This window comes from Nymphaea colorata, chromosome 7 (genome assembly GCF_008831285.2).
Source record: "Nymphaea colorata isolate Beijing-Zhang1983 chromosome 7, ASM883128v2, whole genome shotgun sequence".
NCBI lineage: Eukaryota > Viridiplantae > Streptophyta > Magnoliopsida > Nymphaeales > Nymphaeaceae > Nymphaea > Nymphaea colorata.
Window position 1 is genome coordinate 5,595,726 of NC_045144.1, and position 20,865 is coordinate 5,616,590.

Genomic DNA, 20,865 nt, shown 5'->3' on the forward strand with positions numbered 1-20,865 from the left:
TTTTGACGAAGTAATGTACCTTGAGGGCAATTCCACATAGTTCAAACAAAGATAATTCATCCATAGCAGCGAGAATTCTACATAATATTTTTAAGTGACCTGTCTCCTCTAGAAATTTGTACTTGCATACTTAATTTATAGGCAACATCTTTCATTTTGCGCATCTCCTTAGGAAACTCTCATGCCTCATTTGCATGTTCTAATCTGGCTAGCTGGGCACCTATAGAGGTATCCACACTATTTAAGGACCATGACATGAACTTGTGATGCCCAAGTCTCCATTCCTTTAATTTCTTCCCGTAATCATTTATGGTTTTGTCTCTTTCAGTCCCCTCTAATTCCTTAGTTTTACCATCCATAGTTTAGCCACAGTCAGACTTGAGCACCAATCAGAAATCAACATCAAAAGAACAACCTCTGCCTTAAGAAATCTGGGCAGAAGCTTTCTGCTTTGGTACCAAAAAAAAAAAAAACACGTTCTACTGCTCAATCTTTCTTTTCTCACATGACTTCTGACTGAAACTGGCTGAGCAGAAAGACAGCTCAGTCTATTTCAGATATCCACACAGCAATCTCACAGAACTGGACACAACTGTGCACACAATGTACTGAAAAATAATCTCAACTTACTTAAAATAATTGGTTACATGGGCTTATAAAATGCCATTCCTTTTGTAATGGACTAGTCCAATATATAGAGACAGCCAGGCCACTGGGGTCTCCAACAGCTAGAAAAACTAGTCAGTGGAGATCCCAACAGCTATAAGAATGCTGCTATGAGCAGCAAACAACATACAAAAAAACAAAAAAAACAAAACAAAATAAATGTAGTAAAAATGAAGAGTGGAATACAATAAAAGATAAGAAGAAATACAATGAAAGAAACTAGACAAACCTAATCAAAACAGTTATAGCTAATGGCCATCCTAATGTTGAAATTTAAGGTTTAGACTTAATGTAACTATGCATATTTGTTTTTTACATGTACTGACATACCATTAACTCTTAGTAGTTTGATGTGTGATTTATATATATAAATATATGTATGCATGCATAGATGGTTATGTATTTATTTTCTCTTTATTTTCCGCGTATTTTTCTGTATGTTTTTTATCTTTCTTTTTTATCAGCAAGAGGAGCTAGATTTTGGCTGCTCCCAATGGCTAGATTTCTAGCTGTTTGAGCTGTCCCAAAACAGCCAGCTCCTTTATCCTTCTTGTTTTCTTTTCTTCTATAAATGAGGGACTTGAGTCCCTTGCTTTGTACAGCTATAAGGCCTGTTATTCTGTAGTGTTTTAAGATTCAGCAATGCATGTTTATGCACCTCTAGTTTGAGGTTTTTCTTGTGTGAGTTCTTGGTAAGTCTGGTGCCCTCAAGTTTATGACATTGAAGAATCTCTGTCTGTTGGTCCAGCTCTGGATTTCACTTAATACGTATTTCTGAACATCATTTTCCCCTCCACTTTCTTTCTTAGGAAGATCAATTTCAATTTCCACATAAATATCTGGATGCTCCTGATAAACCACATACTACTCGAATGAGTTAAGCCATCATCCATGCTACCGACAAGCAACACGAACCATGGGAGAATTGGTGCTGGACAGGTGAAGAGATTGTAATTCATCATTTCAGCCCTTCTCAGAATGACTGAATCATTAGTGGGATCAGTAGGTTCCTCTATCTCTGATATTGCAACCTGAGCTTTAAGAGCATTTGGCTTAGGTGGTGGAAAATGAGGGCAGCCATTCTTGCTCCAGCACCTGTCTTCTAGTTGCCTAGACCTCCCACAAAACACACACTGAAGTTTACCTCTACCTCACACCCCTCAGACATGACCCTTCCTCTAGTACTCAAAAGGTGCCTCAATCACTTCATGAGGAAATTGCTAAAGCAGATGCTTCAGACTCTAGCTGACATTGAGGAAGAGGGACTGCAAACCTACTTAGATGATCATAGGCATCAGATGCAGTCAACATCTAAACTTTGGCCATGGAGTATTCGGATGACACATATGAGGAATCTAGCAACCATTGTGACTCATGATGATCTTTTTATTTGGTACAACATAAATCCCTATGAGCATTAAGTATTTCAAAGCAGCCTTTACCAATGCATAATACTGCACCAAAGTCTGATCTCCTTGCTGCATCTTATGAGCTTCCTGCTCAACTTGAAGAATATGACTAACATTAGTCTTCTGTCAGTACATACCATGCAGATGATCTCACTTTTTTTTGGTTGTGGTATAATAAATAAGCCCATGTGCAACATGAGGCAGCAAACTCTTCATAATCTATGACATAACTATGTCATTTTCTTCTATGCATATAGCATATTTTCCAGTTTTATCTTTTGGTTCAGGTTTTAACCAGATGTGTTTCCTTCGTTGACCTGAAGCTAACATCATAAAAGTATGCAACCATCTTGCATAATTGGTCTCATCTAGTTTGACAGAAGATCCATATGAGAAAGGGTCTGCAAATGCCTTATATGCACCAAGAACCTCAGCCTTATTATCATTATTTTGAGTATATCCTATGAGTAATAAATAAACCAAACAACCACAGCCACATCAAGAAAAAAGAAAAAGGTACTCCCTACCACAGATCAGAAATCAATGCCACATAAGAAATGCCTAATCTGAATCTCTAGCCCAGTAGTCCAACATCCTCCACTAACTTTATTTTTTAAAAGTATGAAGGCATACTGAACTTGCTGCACAACGGCCAAGTCTGGCATCAGAACTGCTGCTACATGGCCTAGGAGAAAAGGTTCCCAAAATGTTGTTCATTTTGATAATCAAAGCATGAAGATATATTAATGTCATATTTGTCATGGGATTACCAAACATTGGAGTTTAATCGAAATTACATTAGAAGTAAGATGAAGGTTGAGTTAGATATTGGATTTTTTTGGCATAATAAAACAGCAAAGATGTTCACGGAAGGGTCAACAATCCATTGGTTTTGGAATTTAAGGTCCAAGTTATCTACAATTTTGGCCATATGCAATTTGAGGGAGGTTCTTAAGAGATTATGTTTTCTGTCATGGTCTCACTTTAAAGTTCAAGGTCTAAATCAGTGGACATCCAAATGCTAAACTTATCTAATGATAAGGAAGCATATTCAACTAAATGTGATTGACATCTTTATCTTCCCTCTTTCTCAATATTTTCTCTCTTTCTCAACATATTGGTGTGTAACGTCTTCTGTGTGACATAGCAGCTGAGCCAGTTTAATGTTCTAAAAAATTTTTGTTCCCCTAATCTTTTTCTCAATGTATCAGTGTGTATCATCTTCTAATGTGACATAGCAGCTAAGCGTCTTCAATGTTCTAAAAGGATTTTGTTTCCCTGTAAGCCACATTTATTGACCAATTATTATTTTCTTCTATCTCTAATATTATGCATCAATTTGATATGCAGATGCACATCGCCAACGTATTGTCAATTGGATCAATGCAACCGGTGGAACATCATCAGCTTTTGATGTCACTACCAAGGTTCTCTCACTCTCCTTGGTCGCTACTTGATAAATGTCGTAAATGAATTGAAAACTGAATTGCCTTCTCTTTTTGGTTAAAATGAAATTCTCGTTACTTCGTAATGATGATTTCCTGTAATTTTTGCAACTAAGAACTGAGTAATTTAATTCAGTTTATCATTATGACGTTATTTGATATGATTGGTTGACCATGCTAATTAGCTACAAAGCGGTGTATCATTAGCTGATGAAGTAATATTTCACCTCTTCTAAAAGCAGGGCGTGTCTGATGGACTAGAAAAACATAAGTGGAGAATTTTTTTGGGTGTTTGTTGAGGGAGAAAAATAGTTACTCCTGGAAAAGGTCAACATATACAATGTATATACGTACTCACACAAAGTGAACAACTACACAGAAGCTGATATTCTAACATAGGGCCAATTCAGACACTCTAATTCTGTCTAGCAACCAATAAACAGAAGGTAGATGCTCAATGCATACAGTACAAGCAAAAACTCATATGCAATCAGTAATTATGAACACTAAACCAGATTTATATCTGACTTAAACATGCGTACTAATCTGAAAATAATTGAATTCAGAAAAAAAAAAATCAATTCATAAACTGACTGGAAATCACAGGCAACTATAGAGGAGCCCTGATTATTAAACGCTCCTGTAATCCCCTCCAATGGAAGCCCCACAAAAAGTCGACAATTATGGAAGAAGGCCACACATCAGCCACATCTGACCCCTCTCTCTCTCTCTCTCTCACACACACACACACACACTTGCTATTGTCTTTTACATGTTGTACTGAAATATGGATCCATCCACCAGGTGGTTCCCCATTCCTTGTTCTATAGTACTACAGTCAACTGTCAAGAACTTTTTTTTTTGGTTTCCTAAATAATGGAAAAACACATTGCTTTGGGTCTCGATTTTACATTCAGTTGATGATAAAAAGGGATCCAATCCCCCATTGCTACAATGGGCATTCACCTCATTGTATTTTGAAGAGAACAAATAGAGAGAAAGAAAGCAAGGGATTGAAGGAGATAAAGGGAGGAAGAGGGGTTTCCAATCTCACCAGTAGGGACAGAGATAAACTTACCTTGCCAAAGGTGGAACACCGTGGCTGCTACACAGGTGAGATGGGAGTTGTTGCCACAGATGTCTCTCCCCAGGTTGAATGGGAGAGATGAACAAGAAGCTGCCCCAACGGACAAGAGAGATATGCTGGGGTGAAAAGTCGGATACAAAAGGGTCTGATTTTTACCCTGCCTGGGTCCGACTTTCACCCTGGAAATTTTCACCCAAAATCACTGGATTTCAGGTGAAAGATTTCACGTGTTTGCTGGAGCAGGGGAAATCTGTACAAATTCCCTTCCTTTACAGTATTTCCCTGCCCCATCAATTGGGTCCTAATACTCAGGATCTTGCGATAAGTGCAGGGTTTTGGACGAAAGAATGGAGCTTGAGGTCAACCAAGTCTGGCCTTTGCATATATTGATATTGGTGTTTTGGACCAATGTAACAAATGCCTAAGTCTTTTTACATTATACTATATGTAACATAGAGCCATATAAATCAATAAGTAAAAAAAACAAAACAAATCACATAAAAGTAACATAATGGACATAAATACAGCTTTCCACCAAACTAGTTGCTTGGTCAACTTCATATCTGCACCTTGCTAGGTGGGCAAGGAAAAAAAGAGTTGGGTGTTTGTATGTTCTCAACACAATGTATGATTTTCTAGCAGTTCTGGATAAAACACACTAAAATGAACTAAGCAGCCTAAAAGTTTGCAAGGAAATAAACTAAGCAACTTAGAAAATGTACTAATAAAACAAACTAGAGTCCTACATGTAAATGTGAAACTAAACTAAATAAGAGAGAGATGCCTCAAGGGGTGTAGTGCAACTAGGTGGCAAGGCAAAGCCACTCAAGGGGGTTTGAATCCCATGGTTGCTGTCATACTTCAGTGTATTCTTCCTTTGGGCTGCAAACAGTGACAAACATGACACCTAAGTTGTTGAAGCAAGTCAGAACCTTGGAGGCATACGGGCATAGCCTTGGGGGTTTTACGGCAAAACCGGTTTCCCCCAAGTAAACATTTTTTTTTAAAAAAAAAGCTAAATAAGAGGTATTATCAATGTAACACTCCAATGTCATACACAAGTAACCACGACAAGGAAATAGATATAGATTTTTTTTTTTTTTGGGTGTGTAGCGGAGGCAAAATAATCACACATCTACATAGTTTGACGTAGGCCCGATCTGTCTATTGTGTATAGATAACTTGCCTGCGTAATTAGCTCACGGAATGATCTATCCTAGCAGTTAATGTTGCTAATGAAAAACACCTATTAATAAAAAACATTACTTTATATATATGTTGGAGAGCCACGTCTCGCAAGTCTTAGTCTCAAACACCATAAAGCTGTACAAGTATGTACAAACAAAAGTGCATACGAGAAATGTATATGACATTGTCATATTACTTTCCAGCAATCCCCCATCCCTTTAGCCGGCCGATCAACAAGCATCATTTGTCATATAGTGAGAACCTAATGAAGGCAAATAGTCATATCATCAACACAACGGTTGAGTACAATGAAAATCATAACTAGATTTTTGATATATCAATTGAATGTAAAGTTTATATATTGTATTGATTGTTAAAATAATAATGAATGAGTATCATTATTGAAAGCAAGCTCACTCCAACACTGGTGAGTCATAATTCTAAAGGTTCACTAAGTTTGGTTTTCGATTTCTTCGGCATTTCAATGAATCAGACTCAATCTGGGTCACACGGAAACCAATCACATCAGTGACAATAAAGAAAGCTGATAAATAAACAAACAAATAAATAAATAGACAATTCATAATCTCATGAATTTTTATAATGCATATACACGCACCCGCCTCAATAAGATCACATGATGCCACCCAGCTCGTCGGTGTATTTAGTGCAAACTGTTGCACAGCTTACTGTCTCAAACAGTGAGTCACTGAGAGTGTTGCATAGTTTGGGGTAACCATTGTCGTGACTCACATTTCGTTGAGCTCAACTGTGTTACTGCAGTAAGTGCATCCCACACTCGCTGCCTCACTATGGGGATGGGCTCCTTTAAGTGGCCCGGGAAAGAAGCATTTTATCAATCCCTGCATTCAGGGAAGGTTCCACTCACGGGTCCCCAGACCCCTATGCCATCCAACCTGGCCTCTTTTATGTTTTATAGTTGGGTTCGACTTTTCATAGTCACAACATGTGCCAATGTTGGATTTTCCATTTGCAGCATACTGTGCTGCTATCGGACTCTCCCTTTATACCATCAACCCAAAAATATAAAACCGGCCCTAGGTCGTTGCCCACATCATAATGATAACTCGGCCATGAGCAAACATTTGCATGAAGTAAATAAACAATCATCATGCTCAATCAATTTAATGCATTAGCATACTTTCACATATATCATCATTACCGTGTTTGCATGATCAAATATGCTCATGTCAGAGCTAAAGCATGAGTTTATCATTAAACAACTCACTCTTGGAACTGAATATCGAGCCACAGCTCGAGTTCCCTATTTGAGTTGGCACCTACTTTCAAAAGAGGATACAATTAAATAACATGCATGTATGGATGAGCATATATTCAAATAATCAAACTGAACTTAATTAACTTAAGCCATTTGCTTAAACTTGCAACTTAGTTGAAGCCTACTAAATCTCAACTTTGCTTAGTCTAAGCACTCTATAAACTACATGATTATTCTAAATTTCTAATTATGTATTATTAACATTATAACTCTGTGTAGTCAATTGCCCGCTTGGCTATATCTCGACCCTGGGTATGGCCAAGGTTATTTAACCAAAACTAGCTTGTAGTAGGCCAAATTCTACTAGTAATAAGGGCAGATTAAGGCTAAATGGGTCCCACAGCCTAGTCTAGTCTGGCCCACTGTCAAGTTTCACGATACAATAAACAGGTGCGTGGTTTGACATGGATTTCGACAAGCACAGACAATTAAGCCGCGCAAACACTGATGGCATAGTTCAGCTCATATGCACTACATGCGAAACAAGAGGGTTCAAGTTTTCTAACAAAAGTTCAGCATCATCTCGATTACCCTTTCTGATTTTCTGGATTTCGATCTTTCGGAATCGTGAAGAATAGCTGCAAAGTGCAGCCTAAGAGAAGCAATTAAAGTTTCTAGGGTAAACAATCTAAAATTTTACATGTAATCTGAAAAATTGCAATAACTTTCATTATACCTGATATTTTAGCAAAGTCTCAGCTCCAAGTGATTACGAAACACGCGAGAGGAAGGATTCGGCAAAGTTTAGTTGCCGACGGACACTTTCTCTCTACTCAACTTTCTCTCTCTACCCCCTCTTTCTCTCTCCTCTCTCTCTCTCTCTACTTTCTCTCTTTCTCCCTCTTGTCTCTCTTTCTCCTCCTCTCTCTTTTTCTCCTCTCCTCCCTCTTTCTCTTCTTCTCCATCTTCCTCCTCTCCCTTTTTTCCTCTCCTCTCTTTCTCTTATCTCTCTTCCTCTTCTCCCTGACATTGCATTCCAAAGGGGGTGGCAACCCCTATTTATAGTCAAAATTTATTATTGTGGTACTACTTATATCATATTTTATAGTAATCTATCTTGAGGAGGTTTAGAAAATTGATAATATATTTTGAGAAAATTTGTTCAATTAATTGGATTTAAATGATTAGTTTCAATTCCGGTTTAGCTTAGTGTCTAATCTTAGCTTAAGAGCTCTAATATGTTATTAAGTGGGTATTTAAGCTCTTAAATTGACATCATCTAAACATAATTATTATTGGCATAATTTAATCTCGATTAGCTAATTATTAATCTACACCTGGTCATGGCTGAAAATTGCCTTTGACCAAAGACCATAATACCTGGGTCTTGGACTATTTTAGCCTCCTAGTTTGACTGTGAATGTGGTCGTAACCATTGGACATCCATTTTCTGTCTGGTTCAAAACATGAGCAAGACTAGGTCATATACTTTTTATATGTATTAATATTTTCAAATTCTGAGGTAGTGTCTTAGCAATATACACACAAAAACACAGTAGGGTTCAGGAAATTTTAGGGCTAAAACTGTAACTTGTAACTTATTTCTGATGCCAAGAACTTGTATGTTACATATTTTAGTAAATACACATGATCACTCTTCCTTGACATTTATTCTAAAATTGATCTGTACTTTTGTAAAAGGTATTTAAAGCGAAAACTATGCATCTAATTAACTTTAACCAATTCACACAAAGTGAGTTGTCAGATTGAGCCTTAGAGAAAGGTTCAGTGATAACTCAAATTATTCAACATATAAGAAAACACCTTTTGTTACTTCAAAACTAAATCAAGCAGAAAAAACGTGTGTAAAAAAAAATTACAAATGGTTCAAACTAAAATATGATAATTAGCATAATTTAATTGAAAAAGAACAAACGGAAACAATCTTAGCTATTCCTAAACTACACTTCAAGGACGTGCATTTCTTCTTAATTCCAAGCTATCCAAGGGTGTGGCAGCCTCCAATTTGTACATACTTATCCTCCTTGGTAGTCAAATACCCAATGCATCTTTGATTTAGATGTCCTTCAGTTCCACACATTAAACAAAACAAAGACAAAACTACCCTAAGTCACATGGGTACGGCTACGGTTTGGGTACGGGTACAGAGATACGTGTACGGACACGACAACTTAAAAAAATGTAGGTACGAGGGTACGACAGGATATATGTATGTATATATGCAAAATAACACAAAAAATCAAAATGAAAGCAACATTTTAATAAACAAGTGATATAAATAAAAACATTACATGTTAATGAACAATAACTATAAGAATAGAATGAAAAGTAAGGTGAAAAAAATTAAATCAAAGTAAAATTAAGCACTTTGGATCTATAGGTACCCCAAGTGTGTCCAAGTACCCATTTTGGTTACGGGTACAATGACACGGGTACGTGGACCTTACTAAAGTACCCATGTGACTTAGAAACTACATAAACACATTTGAAAAGGGTTTTCAAAATTTTAATACTAACTAATCTAGTTCTTTTGGAAAACAAAATCCTATAGAAGCCCAGAAGCCTAATACTTGACCTGAACCACTTTAAATATGAACCAAAGCATGTGAAAGAAGTGTTGAAACCTATGTCACATGGGTGCGGGTACAATATGGGTATGGGTACAGCGGTACGGGTTTGGACACGGCGGCAATTTTGAAAATTGTGGTTACGCGGGTACGCGAATTTTATATTTTCAAAAATGATAAAAAAAAGCATTAATAGTCTTATAATCTTAAAAAATCTCAAAATTAAATAAAAATGAGAGGAAAATATAGAATCTTATTGGAATGGAAATATAAAAGAAGGGAAAATAAAAAAATAGAGAAAAAAATTCAAGGAAAAATAAAAAAAAGAGAAAAAAATTAAGTTTGAAAATATAATTCTAAAAGCTTTAAAATGCAGCCGTACCCGTACCCATGTCGTCGTACCCACATACCGACACGGGTACTTGGGCAAATGTGGCATACCCGTGTCACATAGGTTGAAACCAATAGTGAGGAGAGATAAGAGAACCGGAAAATCGTCTTTCATTAGCCCTAATCTCTACTTAAATAGAGATTGGTAGGAAATTTACAAGGAAGTCCTCTTTATTACAGCACATTCAAGACACATTAAAAATTTGACAAGTTTACGTCTAACTAGCCAATCTCAATACTCCCCTTCAATTGGATTATAGATATCTATTATGCTTAGCTTGTCACATCTCAAGAATATAGAACTAGGAACTGGTTTGGTAAGAATATCCGCCACTTGTTCTTCTGATGCAACATGAACTGTAGATTATGTCATGACTGCACAATATCCCAAATATAGTGGCAATCAAAGTTATAGGTACGTGGGTTTTGCCCATGTACCTGTACTAGTACCGCGGTACACCGATTGTGGTACGTTGTGGTATGTTTGAATTGGTTCAAAGTTAGAACCGATCCAAACCATTTTAAATTACACGATCTTTGCCCGCAGCCTCTGCCCAATGCTTCTTCCTCCTTACCTTCTAACTTAGCTACGGAACTATGTTAGTTGATGAGTATAAGTTTACAAGCATGTTAAATTTGTTGACCAGAATAATTCTGGGCAAGACTGAAAGGTGTAAAAGATTTGAATAGGAATTGAATATAAAAATTAACAATAAGGTCGTATCTTTGGGATACATGGTGTTTTCACAATTGGTTAAGGCAGTTTGTCAAGCAGAGTGTACATAAAGAATGGGAAGTTCAAAGCCAACAAACTGGGGAGTGATATTGGACTGTGTCCCTGTAGTCCACACCTGTAAGGCTGTAACCACACCAGCACCTGTGGGGCTGTACCGGCACCCATATCTGTACCCATGTGACATAGAAAATAATGGAAATAAGATTAAAATTGAAGAGTCTATGACTAGTGACATAGAAAATAATGAAAATAAGATTGAGATTGAAGAGTCTATGATTACTTTCCTATCCAAACTTGAAAAGTGTTGAAAAAGATGGAGAAAAGAGAGGGAACACAAGAGCACGAGAGGGAGAGAGAGAGAGAGAGAGTGTGTGAGAATCAACTATTATCCCTCCATTGCTAACCCTAATCTCTTGCTTAAAGAGAGAATAGGGGTCGGCTAGAGTCTTTACACAAGAGAGACACATAAAGATATAAATGACTAAAGAAGACTCTAATTTTTAAATAATAAAAAAACTACCACACTTAAATATAAACTTTCTAATTTCAACACCCCCCCTCAAACTGGAGCATAGATATCAATCATGCTCAGCTTGTTACAACATCTAGAGAAATCACCAATGGGAAGAGCCTTAGTAAACATATCTGCCGCCTGATCTTCAGAACCTACATGAACTGTAGACACAACACCTCCTTGTATAAGATCCCGAATATAATGACAATCGACCTCTATGTGCTTTGTTCTCATGAAATATTGGATTATTTGCAATGTAAGTGGCAGCCTTGTTATCACAGTACGTTTTCATAGGAAGAGGAACTTGAATACTCATATTTGTTAGCATAGACTTAACCCAAGTCATCTCAGTAGCCGTTTGAGCCGTTGCTCTATATTCAGATTCTGCACTTGATCTCGAAACTACATTTTGTTTCTTGCTTCTCCATGATATTAGGTTGCCCCCAACAAAGATACAGAAGCCTGTGGTGGATTTTCTGTCATCAACAGACCCTGCATAGTCAGCATCACTGTAAGCAAAAATTTCTAGAGATTCCCCTTTGTTGAAAAAAAGACCCTGCCCGGAGATGACTTTAGATATTTCAAAACCATCAATGCAGCATCCCAATGGACTTTTCTAGGTTTTTTCATGACATACAGAAGCTTGCCAATAAGTGACATGTAAGATCGTGAATCCACTAGCTCCGATTGATCATCATGAAGATGAAGACGTGGATTCATAGGAAGATTAGCCAGCTTGGCTCCTAACATCCCTGTATCCTGCAGTAGGTCAAGTACATATTTTCTCTGAGACAACACTACAACTTCTTTGTTATGAGCAACCTCAATCCCAAGAAAATATCACAAGTGACCAAGATCTTTCATGACAAAGTGTTTCTGAAGGAAAGTCTTTGTAACCGAAATTTCTTTATCACAATCACCTGTCAAGATAATGTCATCAACATAAACTACCATAACCACTATACCTTTGGAGCTCTTCTTGATGAATAGAGAATGGTCCAAATGAGATCTTTCAAATCCACACTATGAAACGACCTCAGATAATTTGTGAAACCATGCCCTAGGACTTTGTTTAAGTCCATAAATTGCCTTCTTCAGACGACACACTTTTCTACACTCCCCCTGTCGCTCGAACCCTGGGGGCTGCTGCATATATACAGTCTCTTCAAGATCACCATGGAGAAAGACATTCTTTACATCCAGCCAAAACATATGCCAATTAGAGTGTACCGCAACAGAGATAATGAGCCGAATAGTACCCAACCTGGCCACAGGAAAGAAAGTCTCAAAGAAGTCAACTCCATATGTCTGAGTATAACCCTTAGCCACTAATCGAGCCTTATATCTCTCTACAGACCCATCTGAATGGTACTTGACTGTAAAGACCCATTTAGAGCCAACAATATCACAATTTGAAGGAGGATCAACCAATTCCCATGTACCACGATGTAAGAGAGCATCTATCTCATCTTGCATGGCTTTTCGCCATTTACAGTCTAGTAGTGCTTGTTGATGACTAGTCGGTACAGTATGGACTGTCATAGCATGAAGAAACTGCTGTAAGTTGTCATCAAGGTGGTCAGTGGAAACAATTTGTGAGATAGGATGCAAAGTACACTGTCTCTTGCCTTTGCGCAGGACTATAGGCAAGTCCTGAGAAGGATCAATGTCAGGTATACTTACTTCAATGGAGCTCACATCCTGAGAAGATGATGGTCGACCATGAGAGGGATCCTGCCGACGCGTGTATACCAATGGAGGGTCCTGGAATCTATTCATAGTCAGAGTAGGAAAGGGGAAAGACTGCAACGGGACTGGAGGGATAGGTAGAGGAATATGACATGGCATCTCAGATGACACAGAAGTAGGACTAAAGTAGGACTGAGACTCGAAGAAAGTGACATCCGCACTGATATACTCTTTGTGAGTTATCGGATCAAAGCACTTGTACCCTTTTTGGTTTCAAGGATAGCTAATGAACACACACTTAATGGCTTGAGCAGCAAGTTTATCATGTTTAGGCCCAAGGATGTGAACAAAACAAGTACAACCAAATACTTTTGGTGCAATAGGAAATAAGCTTCGATTGGGATAAACAAGTTTAATTGGTACTTTGTTGTCAATGGAGGATGATGGTAAACGATTTGTCAGGTAGCAAGCCATGAGTATGACATCACCCCATAAGTATGCAGGTACATGATTATGAAGCATTAGGGTATGAGCAACAGTTAGAAGTTGTCTATGTTTTCATTCGACAACTCCATTCTGTTGTGAGGTGTGAGGACATGTAAATTGGGGAGAGTATCCATTTTCAGCATAAAAGGTCATTAAGGTAGATGATTTGAATTCAAGAGCATTATCGGTGCGAATACACTTAACCAGAGAACCAAACTGAGTTTTTATTTCAATAATCAAGTTTTTAAGAATAGGTACTACTTCAGACCTTTCTTTCAAAAGAAATACCCAACTAACTCGAGAGTAATCATCAACAACAACCAGAAAATACCTAAACTTAGATCGGCTAGCAACCCTGCTAGGACCCCACACATCAACATGAAGAAGATCATACAACCCTTGACTTGATGGACTAAGAATCGAAGGAAAACTATTACGAGTATGCTTGCCAAGTTGACAGGCCTCACACTGAAATGACTCTAGGACTGAAAGGTGAGGTAGGATGGAACGGAGCTTGGACCCCGAAGGATGACCGAGCCTGAGATGCCACTGAAAGGGTGTAGAATCTGATGTAGAAGAGGTAGCAGCAAGACCTACAGGGACCGACAGGATGTAGACGCCCCATTTTTCATAGCCACCACCAATAGTCTTCTCAGTTTGTAAGTCCTGAAATGAGCATGCACCGGGGTAAAAAATAATGCGACAATGTAAATCAGTAGTCAACTGTTTAACAGAGAGCAAATTGGAGGGAAACTCAGGAGCGTATAAGACATGTGGAATGGTCATAGACTGAGAAAGCTTCACATCTCCATAACCCAATATAGGTGACATTCTGCCATCTGCAATTTTAACATGATGCGGCTGAGAGAATCTATGCAACATAGTGAACAAACCAGGTCTACTGCAGAAATGTCTCGATGCTCTTGAGTCAATAATCCAAGAGATACTTGAATCAGGCGTGGATATACCCGTAGAGAGAGCTCGATCAATCAAAGTAGTGGAAGTTGAAGCTTGTGAGGCTTTGTATGCCAAAAACTGCTCATACTCAGATCTGTCAATGCTAACTGTCAATGCTAACTATGACTGTAGATCCAAAAAAGGAAGGATTCCCAGTTCCTTTATAATCATTCCCACCATCTGGTTTGATAATCTCAGCCATAATAAACACAGAAGGGAGCACCAAAACAATTTTGTAGCAGTTTGAACACACAAAATAATGTCCAACTTATAATTAATCAGTCAGGTAAGGGGCTGATCAACAACACAGAATTCAACACTATCACTCGCAATCGCAGCACCACTGTTGCACATCAAGGGGCTGATCAGCAAAGTGGAAATCAACAATATCACGCGCAGCACCACTGCCACATGCCACTAATGTCACAGCGATGATTATGTCAACATCTTCTAAGTATATGTATACTTTTTCACAAAAACTTATTTTCAGACAACTTCAGAACTTCCAACGTGACCTCAAACTTCAGCAACATAAGAAAACAGTGTTGTGCATCATTCCACGACTTCTACTGAAAAAAATAACCAGACTTGCCTGCACGACATTGGTTTCCTCCACACGACTTCAAGAATGCATCGACCTAGGTTTTTAAGAAACCCTAGCTTGAGCAAACGAATCTGCCCAAGATGTGCGCAGTCTTGCTCACAGAAGTCTGCCCTAGAAAATCAGACATGAGAGAGTAGAAAGGAAGTACCAATAGATTGTGTAGGTCCCCAAATGTTCATGTTATAGCCGACAGTCTTGAGAGAGAAACGTCCTTAAGACATTAACCAATGTAGACTCCCTCACCGCTGTGCATATAAATTTCTGTTGATGTCCACAGCTTCAATGTATCGATGTCCAGAAATTGATTTTTTTTTTTTTCCTTTTATCAGATCTGATATGATCCACATTTCAGAACTGATCTTGTTGTCTCCCACACAGAACTGATCTTGTTAGTCTTCTTCAACAGCAGCAACCAAAAAAAAAACTTCTGATACAACCCTTTGCAGTCACGTACCAGATCAGAAAAAAAAACTGTTCCACAGCAACTCCCACCCGCAACTTCCACGTAGTTGCTTATGCTGCACTACATCCATGTTAGGGACCTAATCACACATACCTCTCACGTGTGATTAGGTTCTCCTTCCACGTTGTCCACTATTTCTCGATCAGCAGAGAGAAGAGAGAAAGGAAGGGGTAGAGAAAGAAAAGGAAAGAAATAGGAAGAGATAGAATAGGAGAAGAGGTCGCCGGAAAATCACGTCAACCGTCACCGGAGAAGGATGGAGATAACCGGCTCTGATACCATGTTGAAAAAGATGGAGAAAAGAGAGGGAACACAAGAGCACGAGAGGGAGAGAGAGAGAGAGTGTGAGAATCAACTATTATCCCTCCATTGCTAACCCTAATCTCTTACTTAAAAGAGAGAATAGGGGTCGGCTAGAGTCTTTACACAAGAGAGACACATAAAGATATAAATGACTAAAGAAGATTCTAACTTTTAAATAATCAGAAAACTACCACACTTAAATATAAACTTTCTAATTTCAACAAAAAGAGTCAAGTCCAAGTGTTAAAATCTGTCAAACAATTTTAAACGAAATATTTTTCCTATCCTACAATCTACGACAAAACCCTAATTTCAAGGATTGGATGAAAGCTAGCCTAGGTAGATAAGTCAGCTCCCTTTTTTGTTCTTTAACCAGCACCAGTTTGAATTTTGGAATCAGCCATTGGCTTCTTTGGCAGCTTTACTCTCTAAAAAATAGAAACTAAAACCTCTAATTAATTGTTTATTTAATAAAATTTAACAGGGAAACAAAAGAACTAAAATAATCAACAATTGTTAGCCTGATTACAGCTCATACCACCTATTCTCCATAAAGATCTGAGTTTCCTAGTCAAAACGAAAATTTTCTGACTGCTAAAAGCAATAAGAAGCAAACCCATGGGAGGAGATGGGTTAGAAGAAGAATGGGCCTAAACCTCTTTTTTGAAAGATGACACAACTTGTTGGAACCTTCAATTGTGCAGCCTGAGGAAAGGGATCCTGGGTTGCTTTAAGCAGCAGATATCAGTTAGGAAATGAATTTTGTTTCCTTTATTACAGAAAGAGACCTAAAAAGGAAGAGAAAAAGGTTCTATGGGTATCAAGATGGAATGTTTGTAAATTCCCAAAGTGCAAACATTATCTTGTAGTCATGATGCCTTTGGATTTTGAGTTAGCTTGTTTTTGGTTCAATATGGTATCGAAAGCAATAGCTGTTTTTCCAGTTTGTTAGTCCCCATAAAAAAGTTCACGTTAGCCACGGCCTATAGGGCTGATCAGCTTGATTAATGCCAATCTTTATCCAATTCGAGCAACAGCGTGGAACGGTCAAAGACTAAGAATTTGTGTTCCCCTTTGGCTGGTGTCTTCAAATATTGCTTAGCTTTCTACGTGATACACTACATGTCTTGCTTTGTCTATCTACAAACAATTTAGTCACGGTAATTATTAATGTTTTCAATTGTTTTCGGACAGGGAATCCTTCATTCTGCTCTCCACAACCAGTACTGGAGACTAATCGATCCTCAGGGAAAACCGACAGGAGTCATGGGCTGGTGGCCATCACGAGCTGTGACATTTTTAGAGAACCATGACACTGGGTCCACACAGGTCTCTCTCTCTCTCTCTCTCTCTCTCTCTCTCTCTCGTTAAATCATACATGTGGAACGTGTATTCTACTTGACAAGTGTGAATCAAGTGGACTTTCATGTACTAGTGAATTGTTGAATAACATCATTTTTCCTTTTCTCTAAGCACAGGGGCACTGGCCATTCCCAAGGGATAAACTGACACAAGGATATGCATATATTCTAACACATCCCGGAACTGTAACTCTCTCTCTCTCTTTCTCTTTCTCTCTCTCTCTCTCTCTCTCTCTTGCTGTGTACACTGGCTAATTTTTATGAAACTGCTCGTGTGCAGCCTGTGATCTTCTACGATCATTTTTACGATTTTGGTCTTCGTGAAACAATAACAGAATTGATTGAAGCCAGAAGAAGAGCTGGCATACACTGCCGCAGCTCGGTAAAAATTTTTCATGCTAATAACGATGGGTACGTTGCCCACGTCGGAGACAATCTTGTAATGAAGATGGGCTGTTTTGACTGGAATCCGTCCAAAGAAAACCAGTTGGAGGGGAGTTGGCAGAGGTTTGTCGACAGAGGTGCTGATTACCAGATTTGGCTTAGACAGTAAAAAATAAAAGGAAGTCTCCAATTTTTTTTATTTCATCCCAATAAATTGATGTATTTCCAAGAAGCAGCTACTCTGTACAGACCGTGTCGTGCTACTGCACCTGCAGTGAGGCACCTTATATTTGTTCGGTTTTCTTCTATTGTAAAAGACATTTTGGTCAATTAACTTCTGTAAGCAGAGCCTAGAAGATCAAATGTGGACAGAATAGGTCCTGTGTGTCTGTGTGTGCAAGTTACTAAATATCAAACCACTTTGACAAAAACCAGACTTACTAAAATAAAAGTGATTATGGATGTGTTTGTTATGCAATCTAACTTTATGGATATGATATGAAGAGTGATTTGATGAGGAACATATATTAGTTAGTCATTTTTTTATTTTAATCATGTTTTTTAATAATAAAAAGGGAACGGCTGTTAAGGCATCCAAAATTTGCTGACGAGGGACCCTTCAGTGCCCAGGCCACATATTACGCCTGCTACATGAGCAAAGCCCTTGGCCCCCATGTATGAAGACAATAACATGGGAAAGCCCGGGGTTAAGGAATACATTACTGTTTTCAGACCAGCACTCTCTACGAGTGCCGTGTACATTTTGCCATAGGTAATCTAATGATCGGGGTTTTACGTTATATGTCGGTCGTAGTGTACTTGACGATCTCCAATCGCGTTATAGGCTGTATCATAAAATATGATCTTTTTGTTGGAACCTAAATCTTGGTCGAACCTCTCTTTTTTTCATTTTGGATTTTATGACCTCTTCATCATCTAGTCGTGCATTTTTTAAACTAGTGTTGAAGGAATGTTTTTTTGTTGAGAGGAGGTAATTCGGGCTGGATTTGCGCGTGGGAGATAGTTTTCACATTGGGGAAAGAAGATTTCTAATCATATTGTGTTGCGTCCTTTTTCTATTCGATGAGCACATCATATAAGCAAGTCTAAACGAGTTGAGCTCGAGCACTCACATGGTCTATCGAGTCTAGCTAGAGCTGACCTTGTCAAGTTTGAATCGAGCATGAGGCAAGCAAGATTTGAGTCGAGCTGAGCTCAAGTTTAACTAGCTCGAGTTTAACTAGGCTTATGTATATTCCTAGTTTAACTAGGCTCATGTATATTCCTAGTTGTAGGGCCTTTAACTAGAAACCAGAATTTCTTTGTTCAAGTCTTCAATTAATTTATAAATTTTAGCAAATATAAAACATACCTTTGTCTCTCTTTTATGAGGCATCAATCATCATCCTTGAAGCATTCAATTCTCCTTTGTTTCCTTGAGTTCTTTTTGTGAGAACAAATAGGTGAGAGACATGTGATCTTAAAAATTTAAAGCCAACATGACTACTACTTCCATGCTTTAGTTGCCTAGAAGCATGTGCAACTACCTTGTTATATTATATTAATACACTACAGCAGCATCGTGATCCTAATTTATATTATAGACTTCACTTCTTTGGTTGGAATGGTCAATACTAGCATGGTCATTTGAAGGGGCATAGAATAGCTGGTCGAGCAAGTGGAGAGTGAAAAGGTCCATCTCTAATTCAATTCTCATTAGCACCACATCTATATGTCTGTAAGTGGTGGGACGGGACACAGTATCTAAATTGAAGGTTGTACTACTGCCATCACTAATACCAATGCATCTCCAGACCATAGATAAATTGAAGGTTGTACTATTGCCATCACTAATGCCAATGCATCTCCAGACCATAGATGCAGGGAGAATGGAGAGAATTTGGGCTCTTCTCCAGGTGGCAGGTCGTAATCCTCTTGCTTACATAAAATATTGGCATGGTTATCAGTTTTCACTTTAGAAATTAGAAACAATTCCTTGTCCACTGAAACTTCACCCTTTTAGAAAGTAGCTCCATTAATGGAATCTTAAATAAACCTTCTTTAATATCATGTCAATCCAAAGAGGCTCCTTAGTGTTTTCTACTATTGTATGGCTTCAACCTTGGCTGGATCCGTGGTCAACAGAATGTCCACATTAATTGATGAACACCACAACAAATCAATCCAAATATTGATGAAAAAGTTCTGTTCATCAAACCCATTGATGCTGCTGGTGCATATGTCAACCAAAAAGCTATGAGAAGGCATTTGATGAAATTCAAACCTGAAATTAATCCTGTGAAAAACTTTGGCATTCTTCCATTGGCCCAACAGATCATTGATTCTCGCAAAAGGATGACTACGTTTAGAATATGATGATTCTTGCAATTTCAATAATGTTTATTCAACCTACCTTTATTCTTAATGTTTCATTTCTTTTTCTGACTGGAGCGAGGATCGCTCCCCTCTCCCCTCCTTTTACCCAGAGGTGAAGCCAAGAATTTTTCCATGCAGGAACCGAACTATAGTTTAAAATTTTAACAGGTACTGAAATATAATTTTTCAATTTTTTTTATATAGGCTAAACTAAAAAATTTTAAATTTACATGTATATTTTTAAAAAACACATCGCGCCCCCTTCCCCTGCACGCAACACAAAACCTCTCCTGCCTCCTACCCTCCTTTTACCTGTGGCTTGTGCAAGGTGTTCACATCCACTAGCCACCATCCCCTTAATATTTCATCTGTAACTCAATTAGTAGCCTTTACTTTCATTTCAAATGCCATTTTCAGTTGAATATGGAGTCTATTGTCTGAACCATAACGACAATTTCTAATCTATGATTTTTTATATATTCACGATACAAAATTAATTCAAAGTTTTTTACTCATGCAAGCACTTGAATACCCTGGATTTTTTAGAAGCAAGGTTGAATCGATGAAATGAGGTTTTGTTCAGATGAACAAGAATATGTTTAGATGGACAAGAATCATTTCTGCGTTTTTATCATTGCTTTCGTTTATGCTCAAATAGAAATAATGACTGCTGAAATATAATAAGAGAATAATTAATGGAGTAGCAACCAAACGAGTTGGTGTGTGGTGTAACGAAACAAGACAGCCTTAATAGAAACAACTTAAACGAGTCAAGAACGACGCTGTATTGTCGAGTCGAAGCTCCAGCCTGTTCAATGGAGCTCGACGCTGTATTGTCCTGCTCTAGGTAAAGAAGATCAAAACGTTTCACTTAGTTTAGTTGGTCATCGGAGAGAACAATGAAGTGAATGAACCGAAGAAGCGTGCCATCAGCAACCAATAAATTTCAGGTCCTATAGCCGACATACAAAGATCAAAG

The 20,865-nt window shown here is 38.1% G+C and overlaps 1 protein-coding gene across 1 annotated transcript in view; it reads left to right on the forward strand.

The window, feature by feature from the left end:
• Positions 1-17,988, forward strand: part of LOC116257469 (uncharacterized) — a 51,813-nt gene extending 33,825 nt beyond the window's left edge. The window contains exons 12-15 of the mRNA XM_031634252.2: positions 3,426-3,502; positions 16,960-17,094; positions 17,244-17,312; positions 17,407-17,988. Of these exons, the coding sequence (XP_031490112.1) occupies positions 3,426-3,502; positions 16,960-17,094; positions 17,244-17,312; positions 17,407-17,679 (554 nt within the window). The 3' untranslated portion in view covers positions 17,680-17,988. The remainder of the gene's footprint in view (positions 1-3,425; positions 3,503-16,959; positions 17,095-17,243; positions 17,313-17,406) is intronic.
• Positions 17,989-20,865: the final 2,877 nt, after the last annotated feature.